The following is an 18,627-nucleotide window of genomic DNA, read 5'->3' as shown; positions in this document are numbered from 1 at the left end:
ATTGAAGTTGCTTAAAATACAAGATGTACTTGCACATTAGACCAGTGTTGTTTTTGGGTAAGATGTAAGTCCATTATATATCCAGTAGAAATTCAGATTCCTTTGGGAATAAAACTTAATTGCAGAGTCACAGTTAGTGGTTGGGTCATGGTGTATGTCTCCTTATGACTTTTTTTGGAAGCCTGTCAGCAATCTTGAAATGTTTTAAAAAGAAATAGACCATACAGCTCCTCAAACCTTTTCCATCACCTGCTTTCATCCCTTAGTATTCAAAATTTTACCAAAATCAGGCCTGAATATACTCACTGACTAAGTATTAATAGCTATCTGGGTAGAAACTGCTAAGCATTTACAATAGCGAGTTTTGAGAAGATTTGTAGCTCAGGTTGAGATTCTGGATGTGAGTTTGCTCGCTGAGCTGAAAGGTTCGTTTTCAGACGTTTCATCACCATTCTAGGTAACATCATCAGTGAGCCTCCGGTGAAGCGCTGGTGTTATGTCCTGCTTTCTATTTATCTGTTTAGGTTTCTTTGGGTTGGTGATGTCGTTTCCTGTTCTTTTTCTCAGGGGATGGTAGATTGGCTCCAAATCAATGTGTTTATTGATGGAGTTCCGGTTGGAATGCCATGCTTCTAGGAATTCTCGTGCGTGTCTCTGTTTGGCTTGTCCTAGGATGGATGTGTTGTCCCAATCAAATTGGTGTCCTTCCTCATCTGTATGTAAGGATGCTAGTGATAGTGGGTCATGTCTTTTTGTGGCTAGTTGATGTTTGTGTGTCCTGGTGGCCAGCTTTCTGCCTGTTTGTCCAATGTAGTTTTTGTCACAGTTCTTGCAAGCACTACATTGGACAAACAGGCAGAAAGCAAGCCACCAGGATACACAAACATCAACTAGCCACAAAAGAGATGACCCACTATCGCTAGTATCCTTACATACAGATGAGGAAGGACACCACTTTGATTGGGACAACACATCCATCCTAGGACAAGCCAAACAGAGACACGCATGAGAATTCCCAGAAGCATGGCATTCTAACCGGAATTCCATCAACAAACACATTGGCTCCAAATCAATCTACCATCCTCTGAGGAAAAAGAACGGGAAATGACATCACCAACCCAAAGAAGCCTAAACAGATAAATAGAAAGTGGGACATAACACCACCGCTTCGTCGGAGGCTCACTGATGATGTTACCTAGAATGGTGACGAAATGTCTGAAAACAAACTGTCCAGCTCAGCGAGCAAACTCACATCCAGAAGCATTTACAATGATCCGAGTGAAGAAATTTCTGCACATCTTAGTCAAAAATGAACAGTGAAATCACTTCCTAGTTGTTACTTTCTGCCTAGAGTTTGGGTGAGGTCATGCATTTTGGGAGGAGAAATAGGGAAATAGCATATTATTTAAATGGAAACTGCAGCACAGGGATCTGGGATCCTTGTATTTGAACAACCAAAAGCTAGCAACCAATTTCAGAAGATAGGAAAGGCAAATGTAATGCTGGCTTTTATTTCAACAAGAATGGAGTATCAAAAATAGGGAAGTCTTCTTAAAACTGCGCAAAGCGCAGTTGGACTACACCTAGAATACTGCGAACAAATTTGCTCCCCTTATTAAGGAAAGATAGACCAACATTGGAGTCCAGAGATGATCCTGGATTTAGAGGAGTTATCTAATGAGGAGATGTTGAATACATTGGACCTTTTATTCATTGCAGTTTATAGGAACCTTGCTGAAGTGTGCAAGATTTTTATGGGACTTGATGGAATAGATGTGAAGAGGTTGTTTCCTCCTCTGGGAGAATCTCAAACAAGAGGATATAATATCATAGTGAAGAGTCATCTGTTTAAAACCAAGCTGAGTATTTTCTTCTCATGGAAGATAGTGAATTTTGAACACTCTTTACTGTAGAGAGATGTAGAGGCTGAGTTGTTGTATAGGGAAAAAGACAAAGGTCAGGTTAAGGGTTGTCAGTGTCATGATCTCATTGAATGGTTAGAGTGGACTTGATTTGCCAAATGACCTCCTGCTGCTCCTAAGCCTCATGGACTCTCTTCCCTTCTCTCTTCTTCTTTCCATTTAGTTTTGGGATAATTGAAAGTCGCCTAATCTTTATTTATGCCTAGCAATTGAATTACAATCCCAGCAGATGTTGCTTGTTAGAATTATCAGACCTCAAAATGAAATCTAGCTTGACAGGTGTTTTTTCTTTAAATTAATGTTGCTGTCTTTTGTTGAAACATGGACACAGAACAATGCCGATTTGGTTTTAACAACAAACCAGAAGTTTATCTCACAAGAAATAAAGTAAAATAAATCAGCCAAGCTATTTAAATGTAACGCAGTTGAAAGATTTCATAACATATGACAAAACCAAACTGCTTTTATTCCCCAATAGTATCACTTTACAGTTAGTCAGAAGCCATAGAATTTTGTCCTTCCCCATTAAATGTTTGGCATTGACTTGAGTGCATTTTCTCAGTTCCAGTCCTGTGAACTGTGAAGACTGCTGCTTGAAATATTTGTGTGCCTGAGAGACTTTCTCTGTCTACGCCAAAAAGTACACCAAGTTAAAATAAAATCTTGATTACTCTCAACTAAGAAACATGCTAATGTCTTTCAGTGTTCTTCTCCCCAGTTATGAGGGCGGCATGGTGGTACAGTGGTTAGTCCTGCTGCGCCTCAGCACCAGGGACCGGGTTCGATTCCACTGTCTGTGTGGAGTTTGCACGTTCACCCTACATCCTCTAGGTGCTCCAGTTTCCTCCCAGTCCAAAGAAGTGCAGGCTAGGTGGATTGGCCATGCTGAATTGCCCGTAGTGTATGTGTAGATTAGGTGGGTTACGGAGGGACAGGTCTGGGTAGGCTGCTCTGAGGGCCGGTGTGGGCTTGTTGGGCTGAAGGGCCTGTTGCCACACTGTAAGGATTCTGTGATAAAATAAATAATCCTTCATTCACGCTCCAGACGTTTTCATATTCATTTGCTCTCTGACGCAACACTGTTCTGGAAAGATTGACCTAATTCATTATTAAATCTCTTTTACAAAAATAGATCAACACCCATATGCAAATAACTAAAATTCAAATTTAAAAAATCAAATATACAAATGGCAGTACCTTTCATCACAATTGAAATAATACTTTGAAAGAAATTTAAGCATGTTACATAAATAGATTTTGTTTTCTGTATTAAATTCTAAACGGCTGTAAAATTGGATTTGCTACAAGGTTTGAGATTTTGCTTTCTGTTGTGTGCCGGAATCAATTCAAATGGACATACTCCTGAAGGTTGTAAAGAGGCCAAGTATTGTGATTTCTTCATTGGATGACGAAATTCGTGTTTGCATATAGTTGAACATTTAAAGGCTCTATGTAGGAATAAAAGCAGGAGTTGCTGGAAATGTTCAGCAGGTCTGGCAGCATCTGTGAAGAATGAATCATTTTGGATCCAATGATCCTTTGAGTACTGAGGAAGGGTCACCAGATCCGAAACGGTAATTCCAGTCTTTTATTCTTCACCGATGCTGCCAGACCTCCTGGCTGAGCTTTTCCAGCAACTTCTGATTTTGTTCCTGATTTACAGCATTTGCAGTCCTTTCAGTTTTTATCTATGTAGGAATAAATGTTCTTTGGGTAAAGTTTTCAACTGTTGTCAAATCATTATTCAATCCCTTGCTGTGTTCAGTTTTATTACCTACTTGCAGCTAACTATTTTGTGACCTCTTGCCATTTGATTTAGCCTGAGTCACAAGATTTAGTAGAAGATTTTGAGAAAAAAGAATCTGTCCTGAGAAAGCTTCACAATAAGTTTCCAGATTTAGACAAAGAGGTAAAGTAATTTTCTTAAAATTAGTTATTTAAAATGCCTTTATTTAAAAACATCAAACCCACGTATTGCAGTTCTAAATCAAAGAAATTAGATTGTGTAATTATTTTCAAACCTCTAGGCTGATAGTGTATATGTTATGTTGGATAACTGTGCTCTTTTTTTATTACTATCAGAAGGTACAATTTTACACAAAACTACTTGCAGATTGGTACTAAATTGATGGGAATCTACACTGCATTTATGTAAATTGAAAATATTGAACTGTATGTGAATATAGAATAGTTCCATAAATTGGATATACATTGGCATGTGAACTACAAAATCTCTCAAAACATGCACACTTCAGACATTTCTTAACTAATTTATTGCACTGAAGGCCAAACACTCGGACGTTTTGAAAAGAGTCTGTACTATATGATGTGGCTCATGCAGTTATTCAAGTTTCCACCCAGAACAAAGAACAGTACAGCACAGGAACAGGGTCTTCACCCCTCCAATCCCACGCTGACACATTTTGCTTTTCTGTGTTAAAACTGTCTTCGCTTAGGATCGTCTCCATCTATTCCCTTCCTATTCATGTATTCCTCCAGGTGCTACTTGAATGTTGCTATTGTGTCTGCTGCCACCACCACCTCTGGCAATGTGTCAAGGCACTCACCACCCTTTGAGTGAAAAACCTGCCTCAAAAATCTCTTTTAAACATCCCCTCTCACAGTTTGAACCTGTGCCCCTTAGTAATTGTTATAATTGTTTAGGGTGCTACTGAGGCCCACCTGGAATACGGTGTACAGTTTTGGTCTCCGTACTTGAGGAAGGATGTACTGGCACTCGAGGGGGTGCAGGGGACGTTCGCTAGGTTGATTCTGGAGTTGAGGGGGATGGTTTATGAGGAGAGATTTAGTAGATTGGGCTTATATGCATTGGAATTTAGGAGCATGAAGGTGGATCTTACAGAAGCAAATAAAATTATGAAGGGAATAGACAAGATAGAAGCTGGGACATTGTTTCCACTGGCAGTTTGGAACTGGAACTAGGGGGAATTGCCTCAAAATAAGGGGGAGCAAATTTAGAACTGAGTGGGTAAAGATGTTCCTTCTCAAAAGATTGTAATCTGTGGAATTCCCTGCCCAGTGAAGCAGTTGAGTCTACCTCGTTAAATATTTTTAGGCAAAGATAGACTTTTTGAACAGTAAAGGAATTAAGGGTTATGGTGGGTGGGTAGATAAGTGGAGCTGAGTCCATGAAAAGATCAGCCTTGATCTTATGGAATGGTGGAGCAGACTTAACAGGCCACATGGCCTACTCTTGTTCCTAGTTCTTATGTTCCAGACTGCTTCCCATACTCTAGATGTGCCCTTACGAGTGCCTTGTACAGTTGAATTAAGACTTCTCTATTCTAATACTCCAACCCCCGCCCTTGAAATAAAGGCCAGCATTCCATAAAAGTTCACTTGACTACTTGTTGCATTTGCGTGCTAGTTGTGTCAGTCTGCTATGATCGAGTTTGAAACACAAAATGGCACTTCCATTGATAATTGGTGATTATTAAAAAGAGAGATAACAAAGTGTGGAGCTGGATGAATACAGCAGGGTTCCCGATGAAGGGCCTAGGCCCGAAACGTCAGCTTTTGTGCTCCGAAGATGCTGCTTGGCCTGCTGTGTTCATCCAGCTCCACACTTTGTTATCTCAGATTCTCCAGCCATTATCTCTGATTATTTAAAAAGTGACATCATTCTGTAATATAAAAACCTTTTTTATTCATATGTTAAGTACCATAAGACGAATTTGAATTTGAAAGTGTGCCTATCTTCTAAACATGCTGTAATTGTGCTGTGGTGAACTTGACAACACTAATCTATTAATGTTCTTACTGATCAAGCCCATACAGAAACAGGTATACTAAAATTATGTTGACACCAGTGAGATGAACAGCGTGCATAATGTAAGATGTGCTTACAGTATGTTAGTGACTGAAGTTTGCTTATGATTCAAATTATCAGTTAAATTACTGTATTCCTGATTGGTGAAATATTGGAATCCAGCTGGACCATGTGCTCACTTGATAGCTTTGCCTCTACCCTAGGAAATCTCTTGTCATGTTTCATCTGAGACTTGCTTTTTATACAATATTAGGCTGTATGCGCATTCTGTCGTAACTTAGAGTGAACTCGATCGATTTATGGTGACAAGTAGATGAATGTTGGTTCTAACGTTTTTCCTATCTATATAGATTGATTTCTGAAGCACTCTTTCATTGCAGGTAATCCTAACTCAGTGACCACTCATCATGGCGAAGTGCCGTTTTGGCATCATCCATGAGAGCTGTGAGGAAGTCTGATATGTGGTCTCTGAAATGTCTAATTCTATTCAGTGTATAAAAACAAAGTTGCTGGAAAAGCTCAACAGGTCTGGCAGCATCTGTGGAGGAGAAAACAGAGTTAACTTTTCGGGTCTGGTGACCCTTCCTCAGAACTGATGGTTGCTGGGAGAATGTCAGTTTATATGCAGAAAATAGGGAGGTGGGTGAGGTAGGGAGTAAATGATTGGGCTCTATCCTAAGAGAGAGAAAGACAGTTGGACAGACAAATTAGTTACTAATGACCAGGCTGGGAGGGTGAATAGTTGTTAATGGGGACTCTTAGTGACTAACAATGGTGGGTGTGTAGTGGAAGGCTTCCAGTGAAGCCCAGCACAAGCTGGAGGAACACCACCTCATTTCCCACTTGGGAACCCTACAGCCCTCCACTCAATATTGAGTTCAATAATTTTAGGGCCTAAACTCCCCCATGTCCCAGCCCCCCACCTCACACACCAGGCCTTGTTACCACATAGCCTGCCGCTGCACACACCGTGTCACTAACAGTCCCCATTAACAACTGTTCACCTTCCCAGCCTGATTGTTAGCAACTAATTTGTCTGTCCAACTAACTGTCAGGCTGGGAGGGTGAATAGTATCAGAGATAATGGGAACTGCAGATGCTGGAGATTCCAAGATAACAAAATGTGAGGCTGGATGAACACAGCAGGCCAAGCAGCATCTCAGGAGCTCCTGAGATGCTCCTTGGCCTGCTGTGTTCATCCAGCCTCACATTTTGTTATCTGGGAGGGTGAATAGTTGTTAATGGGTTAATGAGAAGAGCTTGGATAGGCTTGGACTTTTTTCACTGGACCTTAGGAGATTGGAAGTGATCTTGTAGAGGTTTATAAAATGAGGGGAATAGATAAGGTGAATGTCAGGTGTCATTTCCCTAGGGGTTTGTAAACTAGGGGACATATTTTTAAGGTGAGAGGAGAAAGATTTAACAAAAAGATATGGGCTTATTTTTTAATACAATGGTTCATGTGTGGAATGAATTTGCAGAGGCAGTGGTGGATGCAAGCACAATTACAGTGTTTAAAAGACATTTAGATAAGTACGTGAATAATAAATGTTTGGAAGGATATGGGCCAAGCACAGGCAAGTGGGATTAGTTTAGTTTGGGATTATGGTCAGTGTGGACTGGTTGGAACAAAGAGTTTGTTTTGTTGCAATGTGACTGTATATTAATAGTTAATATTATGCATTCAGACAATAGCAATTTACATGTTAAGGCAGTTTTTTCAACTCTGTCTATTACCATAATTGATTTTTTTTTGGTTCGGTTGATGGAATTTCTGCAGTATGTTAATAGATGGGACTATTGTACTAGGTGTGAGTGATTTATCCCATCAAAAATGTGGTGAGGTTAGAGGTTCCCGATAGGAATTGATCATTGCAATCTAACTGGCTGTGAAAGCATAATGATTATCATGACAGAACAAAAGTGGCTCATCTTATAAATGTGGTTTTGAATGTAGTTGTGATTCATATTCTGTACTCTATTAGGAACTCAGGGAAGTCCTGGAAGAACATGACTGGTCCTTTTGGGAGGCCTTGGAAGCTTTGCAGGCATTTACCAATCAAGGTACAGGTTGCACAATTTGTCCTTTGCGTAATAGCTTGATTAAAATCTAAACTGAATAAGGCTTTGTTCCTCCAAACAAAGGTGTCGAGAGGATAGTTTGTTCTATAAATACTTTTTACTATTTGGAAGTTTTCTTTGTGTTTTGCATATAGTTAAAATATAAATTTAGCATGAGAGTTTTTATATTTATTCCAAACTGGTTTGTTTCCTCAAGAAAATGAGTATGAAGAGAATTGATGCCACACTCAAAGCATGAGCTATGTAAACCAACATGTTCTAGGTTGTTGTATATATTTTATTTGATGATTCATTTTTTTAAATATATAATTAGTAATGTATGTCACTATAAATCTTAAATCTATAAATCTGTGAATTATAATAGGGCATTTCATGACCCAGCAAATAACTACCATAGTCGTGCAACACTGCTGGTTGAGTGTAGGACATTAGGGATGAATTAGTTTACAGACACTTGTTTGGCTTTTGATTTTCAAGCATTTTATGCCATTATGAATGTCTTCAAGACCTCTGTTTGCAGAGCAGAAGTGGCCCACAAAGGTTAGAAGGCACAGAAGATGGTGGGCGAAAGCCAATAATTTCTATTGCACTAAGTAGCTAAATGTAATTCCTTTGGTTAAAATTCCCCAGTATATTTGTCAGCACCCAGTGCAGTTATAAATTCTAGTGTTATGGTTTTTTTTGAGTTTAGTGGATTTGTGTGTATGCCAAGCAAAGCGCCAGGAAAATTTGGGAGCCTTTGAGATTTCTGAACCATCAAGATCTTCAAGAAATCTGTGGGACAGGTGGTGGATAACTGAGCACTTCATAAACATGTAGTTATATCATGAGAGAGCCAATATTGCTACCCATTCATTCCTGAGTCTTAAACAACTGCCAGTCAGTAGAGTTCTGAACATGCATATAATTATACATGTTATAAAGTCGTCTCCCTACAAGTTTTAGCAGCAGTAACATGCTAAGCACTGTATGATTTCAGTCTTATGAACTAGATTTTGCACACTTCTGTTGTCATTAGTTTGGAATCAGTTTTTCAGTATAACTGCAGCTTTTCTAATACAAAATTCTTCAAAATAATTAATTGTGCATCCAACATATTTATGAAAATCCAGCAACTATGTCTTAAATATATTTTTAAAAATGCAGTATTCTCCCTGCAAAACTAATGTTTTGTGCTTCAACCTGATCACAGTTTTTAGTGATTGCTCATCTTAAGCTGAGGAATAGCTGTCAAAAGCGTGAAATTAAGAATACTTTGAATTATAAACCATGTTAAATAGAAGCATCTGATAACTGGCAGACATGAAAACTCCCATGGCTTGTCAAGATTGTTCCAAGTATTGCCTTTTAACATCAACTCCCAGTCATGATTGTTAAGTGTTTTGTTTTTCCCTTTCCAGTTAAAATATTTGTTCATAACTAATCGAGTTCCTAACAATATTTTCTGTAACCTAATTCATATATCTTGTAAATAATATAACTGATAAATTGCTAAAGATTTCTAAACTAATTAATGCTACTTGAGAGGTTAGGTTGGATTCAGTAGCTGTGCTTTATGAAAGGTTCATGAGTGACAGCTCTTTCATATGTAGAGACTTCCTGTGATTTGTATTGGAAGATGGGGATTTATGTGCTTTCATGCATTCTTATCTATGTCTCTTTAATAAAGCTGCAGATTGCCAGCACTGTTCAGTGTCTCAGATGAAAACAATTGTGTTTGAAACATTTTTTGCGGTGCTAGCTATCCACAGGAAAAATTTTGATTTAAATTTGAGTATCTGTACACAAATCGTTTTTATTTGAGTTTCTGCTTTTGAACTTTTAACTCTAATTATTTCATTATCAAAATTAAAATGGCTCTTGTCTTATGGCTCCTGCTGCCCTATATTTTACAATAATTGTTAGTTGAAGACAATGAATATAGAAGAGTTTCTGTTAAAACCAGTTTGTCGATGTAGCTTTATTGAAATTAAATTTAAACTTTGTTCCTTTTTTGAATTGTTGCAAACTAAAAAGCATTTCTTCTCTATATTTAGAAGATGAAGTGCCTTGTATGCCAGAGCCTAAAAGTGTAAATGGAAAAGGTGCCACCTCACATTTTAAAGTGCAACTGAAAGAATTGCCAGCAGTGCAGTTGAAACAATCTGGAGCAGCGAAAGGTCAGAATGGTAAAAGCAAAAAACATGGCAAAGGACAAAATGATGGTAGAAGCGTTCAAAGGGAATGTAGCGATTCTGAAGATGTGGGATCCACTCATTCTGGTGGTGAGAGCTCACTTGATGAAGACTATAGTAGTGCAGATGAAGAAATGGAAGATGAATACAGGACTAAAATAGTCAGCTTCTTGCAGGACGGTACAGTGGATGAACTTTCTCTTATACCTCAATGTTCTTTGAGAAAGGCTCAGAAGATTATAGAACTCCGGCCCTTTAACAATTGGGAATCACTGGTGAGATTGCACTTTTTTTTCTATATATTTATATATAACCCCAAAAGCATTACACAGCCATATATGAAACGTTTAAATGGGTGGCCTTGAAATTGTGATTAGTTTCAAGCACTAGACTCATCCTGAACAAATCGCATTTGGAATTAAGGTCATATGACCTTACTTTGAATAAGATATGGGATGATTTTACTTAAAAATCCAAGCTGATTGGCTGACAATGCTGTCACTCATTGTGTAGCATGAAAACCTGATTTCTGTGATTTGAGCTAGGCAAAGAAGTGGTATTTAGGTATGAGGTGATTGCCAGGCAGTTCTTTCTTGTTTCAGCTGTTTGAAAGAACCATTCAGAAGAAAATTATGGAACATATTATTTTAATTGAACTGTTTGAAGAGGATTAGAAAGCTGTCAAGGCAACAATATGGTTTGTGATGCTATCAAGGATATTTTTTGCATCTCTTAGAATAAAGCTCTTAATTTAATAAAACTTTTTTTAGTTTTTTTGTTAATTGCAAGAATGCCCTTCTTTGTCTGCTGCAAGGTTGCAGTATTTTCACTTGGTACTGTCAGTTGCACAGAACACATTTTAGAAACCAGTTTGAGAGAAAGCAATGTCTGAAGTGTTGGAGCTTTCAGAGGACAGCGTATCAGTGGTGAGTAGCCATTTTATCTTGAATAACTGCTATTCAACCTGTAACGTATAACAAGTTTGTTACGGATTCAGTTGAGAACGCAAAAGGAAAATGTGTAGTGTGGATATAATGTGCAACTAAAGAATCTAAAGATTTACGTTATCCTGATTCTTGAGCATTATAATTTAGTGCATCTGTACAGTTCTATTGTGTGTAAGAATATTAAGTCTTCTACCTAAAAATAGTCATTTTTTAAAAATGATTTTGTTAAAGTAAGAAAGTAGAAATAAGAAGTAAGAAAGCTTAGAGCACACTGCTAATAAATATGGCAAAAGTTTATTGCATTTCTTTAGACAGGTCTACAGAAATATTGCCTTAAGCTCCATGTTGGGCAGAAAACATCTGCTAAGTGTGCTGCTCCTATCCAGACTTGTTCTTATTTCCTTTTGACAGTTTTTCTCTAATGAATGATGGTTCCAAGTTTTTTCTTATACCACACACCTTTTTAAAAAAAATGAAAATGAAGAATTCCGAAAATATGCTGTCTGAAGCCAAGCCTAGCCCAGCTATTAATGTATGTGGTTGTTGAAGCACGCCTAATCTGATTTGACAGTGTTATTGCTTGACAGCTGTTGGATTCCTAATAATGTTTTCTTTTAAACATTTTTTCTTTTGATTATCTTTTTGTGTTGACCTTGGCAGAAGTGCTGTATAGTCTCCAGATTTCATATTCAGACTTGAACCAAAAAAATGTTGCACCAGTTTGTCTTTGAGTTAGCAACAGCTTGAAAGCAACCAAATAACGTTGCTAAAATCTTTGGATTTTTTCCTTAAATAAAATTGTTCATAGTCATTCAAGACAGAAACTGATCCTTCGGTCTAACCAGTCCATACCAAACATTATCCCAAACTAAACTAGTCTCACCTACCTGCTCCTGGATCCCTCCAAACCTTTTTTTTCCTTCATTCATGGTATGAAGGCATCACTGACTAAGCCAGCATTTATTGCCCATCCCTAACTGCCCAAAAGGCAGTTAAGAGTCAACCACATCTGGAATATGGAATCACATGTAGGCCAGGCCCGGTAAGGTTGGTAATTTCCTTCCCTGAAGGATATTAGGGAATCAGGTGGGTTTTTCCTGACAATTGACATGGATTCATGGTCGTCATTAGTCTCTCAAATCCTGATGTTTATTGAATTCTAATTCCACCTTGGCGGGACTTGTTCCAGGGACCTGGGTTCAATACCTATGTCTCTGGATTAACAGACTAATGATGATGCCACTAGGCCGCCTTCTCCCCATAAATCACTACAGACAGCAATGAGAGAAGGATATTTCATATATCCTATTCTTATAATCCATCAAAATGTCTTTAAAAGTTGTAATTGTACCTGTATCTACCACTTCATCAGGAAGTCCATTCCACACGCGAGTCACCCTCTCTTTCTAAAAAAAAATAATTGCCTCTTCGGTCACTTTTAAACCTTGCTCCACTCACCTTAAAAATTTGCCCCCCAGCCCTTCCCAATTTAGGGAAAAGACAACTACCATCAACTCCCTCTATACCTCTCATTATTTTATAACCTTCTATCAGGTCACTTCTCAATCTCCTACACTCCAGTGAGAAAAGTTCCATAACTAGGGCTTCTGTTGAAATACTATTTAGCTTTCTTCTTATTTCAAGCAAACGTTTAAATTTTTCTTTGCAATATTTTGGATCCTCTTGCAAATCATATGTTGTGTGTCTCCTTGGAAAAATTTTGTTCAACACTTATCAGAAACTAAATTAAAGACATCCAAGTTTGAACTGTAGAAGGCAAGTTTATCCAAATAGGTTATATTTGGTTAGCCGATATCAAGCTTGGGTTTTAAAGTCCTAGATATGTTTATCAATTTGTGCTTTATTATGTGTCATTATTATCACTTTCATGCATTAGCAGTGTGGTATCATTTATCAATATGCATGGCTTCATGTATTTTTTAAACTGAATGCCATCATGGCACTTGTAATGAATTTTGCAGGTTAATGATAATTGCTTTTCAGTAGCTGCAAACTCTAAAGACATTTTAAACAGTAATGCAGTGCTAACTTTTATTTTTCTGCATGTTTGATTGTGGACTGAAATTGGAAAAGGACTCTTTTAAAAAGAAAAGATTACTGCCAGTGTTCCTTCAGAAGTGTGCAGATGCAGTCCTTCAAATTCTGTGCATGGCAATTGATGACAGCATACTTTCAGTATTAACTTCTGAGTCTGGTATTCATTGTCATACATGAATCTCGAAAAATTGTACAGCCAGGATGCTAATTACTGTACTTTTTGGAAACAAATTACCTGATGCCTGTTAAGTGCTGTTTACACTGCTGTTTGTTCAAGCATTGGGGGAGTTCACTCATGATGAATTGGAGCCAGGATGTGTACAGAGATTTGGCTGGCAGCTACTTGTTGATTGGTCTGCAGAATGACGATGAGTTGAAACAAGGGCTTCTGTCTGCCAACAACTGTGTGACTTGGCTTCCAGGTAGCTGAACAGCTTGTTTAACTGTACAGAAGGCTTTGGATCTCTAAAAAGGATGTAGCTGCCCTTTGTTCTGCAATACACGTTGAGCCATAAGAACACGGGTTTACCCTCCTTGTTAGTTGCTGAAAGCTGTGGCTTCTCACAATAATTCTGTCTTTGTAAGTGTGAATCAGTAACCCTGTGCCTCCTGCAAGCAATTGAACATACGTGAAGATGGTAGGTTGAGAAGCAGCAGCTCCTGACAAGCCAAAAAAATTGAACAAACCTGGTGTATCAGAACCATTTAAACTTTTTATCCCTCTGTCCAAATGATCCATATTTTTGTGTGTGGAGTTAATTTTACACAAGAGGTTAAAGGTTTAGCAAATTGAGTTATATGTCTATGGTTCATAGTTTTTTGTTAAAATCTGTCACAAGAGGCTATTTGTTTATAGTAAGTAGAAATTATTGAGAAAGCTTCTCCGTGCTTTCTGGGTGGGGGTGTTTGGCTTTTCAGGTGCATATCTTTGTGTACTTGTAACTTTTGTGACAAGTCTGGGAATAGCTGGACTTGATTACCAGCACACCATCCTAGTGAGACTTAGCAAAACAGGGAATTAAGTTTGACCGGATAGATTTGCCTGTGGCTGCAATGGCCTTGAAGGACATTGATTTACACAACGGTACCACAAAGTTTTGAAATACTTTGTGATTTATTTTACTTTCAGCTTCCATGTAGGTTTGATCCCACATTTTGTCCAAAACTCTTATTTCTCTTGGAGGCCTTGTTGTAGTCTACTTCTTGGCCAGAAATTCTTGGTTCAAGATCCTACTCAGAACTTGATCACCACAGACGTGTCATAACATAACCAAATGGGTTGAGCATCAGTCTGTAAATCCTTCCATGATGACAGCTGGTAAGAGAGGGAGAGGTTCCTGGTCAGCCAGACCCATGTGGTAGCTGCAGCTCTATTGCCTTCCAAATTTGAAACAATCGCATGTTTTGATTTTTAAAAAAACTGGAATTAAGAGTCTCATGATGCCCATGAATCCATTGTTGATTATTGGAAAAACGCATCTGGTTCACTAATGTCCCTTTTTAGGGAAGGAAACTGCCATCCTTACCTAGCCTGGCCTACATGTAAGTCTAGACCCACAACAATGTGGTTGACTCTTCCCTGCCCTCTGGGTAATTAGAGATGGACAGTAAATACTGCCAAGCCAGTGATGCCCACATCTTGTGATTTAATAAATGAAAATTGTTTGTGTTTCATTGAACTCAGCTGAAAAATTGCTAACTACTTTATTGTTGCAAACCATAACTGTGTTAATTCAATAACTGGCAGATCACAATTGATAAAGTTAGAGTAGTAAACATATACCACTGATTGCACTAAAAAGTATGCAAATGAAGACACACAATATTAAATCTCACTGGGAAAGCAGCTTAGAATGGACCCCTAACTTTTTGTTTATGCCCTGTCTGTGGAGACTTGGTGCCAGAAGCCATGTAAAATAATCCCCAGAGATATTTTCTGAGGAAGGGCCACGACCCAAAGCGTCAAACTTTCCCGCTGCTTGACCTGCTGTGTTCATTCAGCTTCACAATGTGTTATCTAAAATAGTCCCAAGTTTGTTTACATTTGGGAATTGTTGAATTCCCACCAGTGTGGGAGTAGTATGCCTCAGTTCCAGTTTGGCAAACTGTGATTTGTCAAAAAAGTTGGTTTAAATATAATTACAAGAGAAATAGAAATTTGATTCTGTCTGATCCAGTAATGGCATTTAAGTACAATTTTGCAGCTGCAGACTATTTGTTTTTGCTATCTGATGTTTTGGCTCCATTCTCCAGAAGTATGGACTGGAGGTATCTCCATAATGAGAACTGTGTTTTCTGATATTTGGATGGACATGAGACTAAGCTGTTGTAAGGGCTTAAAGCTGATCTGTGATTTAATAGTGAGGTTGAATATGATAATAGAAAATTGTTGCTAGCTTTTTACAGGAAAAAAAAAAGCAATAATCATCTTTGAGCCATTTTTTTGAATAACTCCTAATAAAATTGGATTTTACCTTTGAGTTTTTTTTGTGGCATCCATTTGATTCCATAACTGATGAGTTGCTGCTGTGTTTCGAAGAGCTGCATAATGGCGAATGGGTTTTTTGTGTGATATGATCAGATTTCCAATGAAAATGACTTTTTAACCACTTTCCTTTGACTTTCAAGGACATTAGCATATTGAAGCCCTTTTCAGCAACATCTTGAGGGGTCATTCGATCAGAAGCTTAACTAGATTGTAAATATGGTGGCTGTAGTAGAAGATCAGAGGCTGGGAGCTCTGAGAAAAGTAACTCTGCTCTTAACGTCCCAAAGCCTTTGCATTGTCTACAAGCCATAGGAATGTGATGTAATATTCTCCACCATGTTCCCGGATGAGTAGAACTCCAACCACATTTGAACTCAACACCATTCACCCAAAAGCCTATTTGATTGGGAACCCATCCTTATGCCTGTTCTCACTGTCCATCACTACCTCTATAGATGTCTGCACCTGAAGTTTTCTTCTGAGCACCTTAGAGCCTGTCTCTGTCCTGCCTGCCCTGTTTGCTTTTGAGACTGCTGCTAACAGCACTTCTGTTATAATCCCCTTCGTTCTGGACTCTGTCTAGATTCTAAACCTCAAGTCAGCAAACATCTTGGCACTTGTCTTTCTTGGGGTGAAAGTGCGTCCTAGTCATTCAGCTAAATCACATGATTTCTTGGAAATGCTGTTCTGATGCTTTTTTTTATGCTGTTAAGAATGATTTTCTGAACTTTGGTTTTAAAAACCAATCAGACCTTCACAGAACTGAAATCTGAAATATGTTTTTCCTCACTGAAGAATCTAACGGTCCAAATAATATATTTAAAGCCTTCATCACACACTGCACTTGTTTATAATCTGACCTATTAATCAGTGTTCTTCATTTCACCATTGGCATCGGTATCTTCAGCTGCCTAGAGTCTTAAGGTCTAAAATATGAACTGATGCTAAACGCTTTGACTTCATTCCTCCCCCCCCCCCCTCCTCCTCCCCCCCTCCCCCCCTCCCTCCCTTTCTCATTCTCCTACACCCTCCTCCACCTCCTCCCTTTGCCCTGCTACAAAAGATATTCTCTGAAACTTAACACTTTGAAAGAGCTTTTGATCATGAGGAATAAGTCATTTGGCTCATCAGTCCTGCTAAGAGAGATTATAGTAGATCAGAGTATGCCTGTATAAGCACAAGTTATGGTTGTAGTGAAACATGTTAAGACAGTGTTTTGTTTTAGTGTGAAACAAAACAACTGCGCTGTGTTTCTGTAGATGTAGTACTGATGAAACTAAATTAGTGAAAGATAAATTTAAACATGGTGTTAGAAAGCGTTAGAAATAACTGTGCAATAACTTCAAATTTTGTGAATCTTGACTTATTTTTCATTCTTTGTGAAAATTGGTCTTCACCTTCACTGGCTCTAACCCCGCCTCTTTGACCTGTCTGTCTCCTCTCATCCTATCTTCTCCTTTATCCATCTTCTATCCGCCTCCCCCTCTCTCCCTATTTATTTCAGAATCCCCTTCCCCTCCCCCATTTCTGAAGAAGGGTCCCGACCCGAAACATCAAGCTTTCCTGCTCCTCTGAGGCTGCTTGGCCTGCTGTGTTCGTCCAGCTTCACACTGTGTTACTTCATGGAAGCTGTTTTTGCCACATTGCACCTAGCGTCAAAATCAAGCAAGATTAGGTTAAGATGATGAATAAGTGAAGAATCATTCTACCATAGTTTAGAAAAAATTCAAAGCAACTTTAAAAGACATTCCCACACTAAATGCTGTTGCAAACACAATGGACGTAGTTTTTATTTGTTTTTCTATACATCACTCAGCTCTTTATAGCAGCTTCAGCTCTCTGTATGCAATACTCTCAGCGGGAGTTACCATTTGTAAAATACCCACTTACATACTCGACTGAAATGTTGCATCAGCCATTCTGTATGACATCTACTAACCTGTGCTTGCAAAATAATAGGGCTTTTAATTGAAGAGGAGTTGTACAAAGCTGAATGCAATAACGTTGGAATTGGAAAAATGGGAGCAGGAGTAGGCCATTCACCCCCTCAAGCCTTTACTGCCACCTGGATCACAGTTGCTCATCTACTACAGTGCAATTTTCCCACGCTATCACCCTAACCCTCCATGTCACTAATATCTATAAATCTGTGCATCTGTCTTGAATATGCTCGTTGACTGAGCTTCCACAGACCTTAATGGTAGAGAATTTCAAATGTACATTATCATTTAAATAAATACTTCCTTATCTTGGTTCTAAATGGCTTGCACCCTATGAGACCATATCCCTGGTTCTCCTCCTGTTCAGCCCTTTAAGAATTGACAGTTTCAGCTGTGCTATCTTCTGTTATTGTAAACTCCAGAAAATATAGTCTCCCTGTAGAACCATCCTGCCATCCTAAGATTTAGTGTAGTGAATCTCTACTGTACTTCCTATGTGGTAGGGATAACCTTTCTGTGGGTCATGAGACCAAAACTTCATAAACTCTCCAGATGTGTTCTCACTGAGGTTCTAGATAATTGAATTTAAAAATTCTTTATTCCTGAGCTCTCGTTGTCTTACAATAAAGGTTAACATATCATTCAACTCCCAAATTGCTTACTGCAGCTAGATGTTCTCTTTCAGTGACTTGCATAGGTCCTTTTAGGACCTTCCAATCTTTTTCTACTTAAGATATACACAGCATAGCCATTTCTCGTACCAAAGTGGATAGCCTCTAATTTATTAGAATTGCTTTCTGTATGTTGGAAAAACTATAATTGAATCTACTAAAATTCCATTTTTGGAATCTTGTAGCATCGAAGGACGCTATTTGGACTAATGTGCCTATTTTGGATCTTTGAAAGAGATTATTACACGAGATTGCCAACAAAGAACAATACAGCACAGGAACAGGCCCTTCGGCCCTCCAAATTTGCGCTGACATATTTTGCCCTTCAATACTAAAACTGTCTTCACTTATAGGACTGTATCCCTCTATTCCCTTCCTATTCATGTATTCTTCCAGGTGCTTCTTGAATGCTGCTATTGTGATTGCACCACCTCCCTTTGTGTGAAAAACATGCCATTGTGGGCTGAAGGGCCTGTTCTGTGCTGTACTGTTCTATGTTCTATGTAAACATCTATTTTTAAACATCCCCCTTTGCACCTTGAACCAGGGTCCCTT

The 18,627-nt window shown here is 38.6% G+C and overlaps 1 protein-coding gene across 4 annotated transcripts in view; it reads left to right on the top strand.

The window, feature by feature from the left end:
- LOC125454066 (SWI/SNF-related matrix-associated actin-dependent regulator of chromatin subfamily A containing DEAD/H box 1-like) overlaps positions 1-18,627 on the top strand; it is a 100,271-nt gene that overhangs the window by 31,666 nt on the left and 49,978 nt on the right. For 3 of the 4 annotated variants that reach the window (XR_009446525.1, XM_059649986.1, XM_059650030.1), the window contains exons 6-8: positions 3,742-3,831; positions 7,698-7,776; positions 9,831-10,243. Coding sequence is in view for 3 of the 4 variants with exons in the window: in XM_059649986.1 (XP_059505969.1) it covers positions 3,742-3,831; positions 7,698-7,776; positions 9,831-10,243 (582 nt within the window). In the remaining variant the exon portion in view is untranslated. Of the gene's footprint in view, positions 1-3,741; positions 3,832-7,697; positions 7,777-9,830; positions 10,244-10,522; positions 10,895-18,627 lie in introns of those variants that run through there. The other variant, XM_059650040.1, reaches the window with a different exon arrangement.

This window comes from Stegostoma tigrinum, chromosome 1, assembly GCF_030684315.1.
Source record: "Stegostoma tigrinum isolate sSteTig4 chromosome 1, sSteTig4.hap1, whole genome shotgun sequence".
NCBI classification, from domain to species: domain Eukaryota; kingdom Metazoa; phylum Chordata; class Chondrichthyes; order Orectolobiformes; family Stegostomatidae; genus Stegostoma; species Stegostoma tigrinum.
This window is presented reverse-complemented; position numbering and strand designations above follow the sequence as displayed.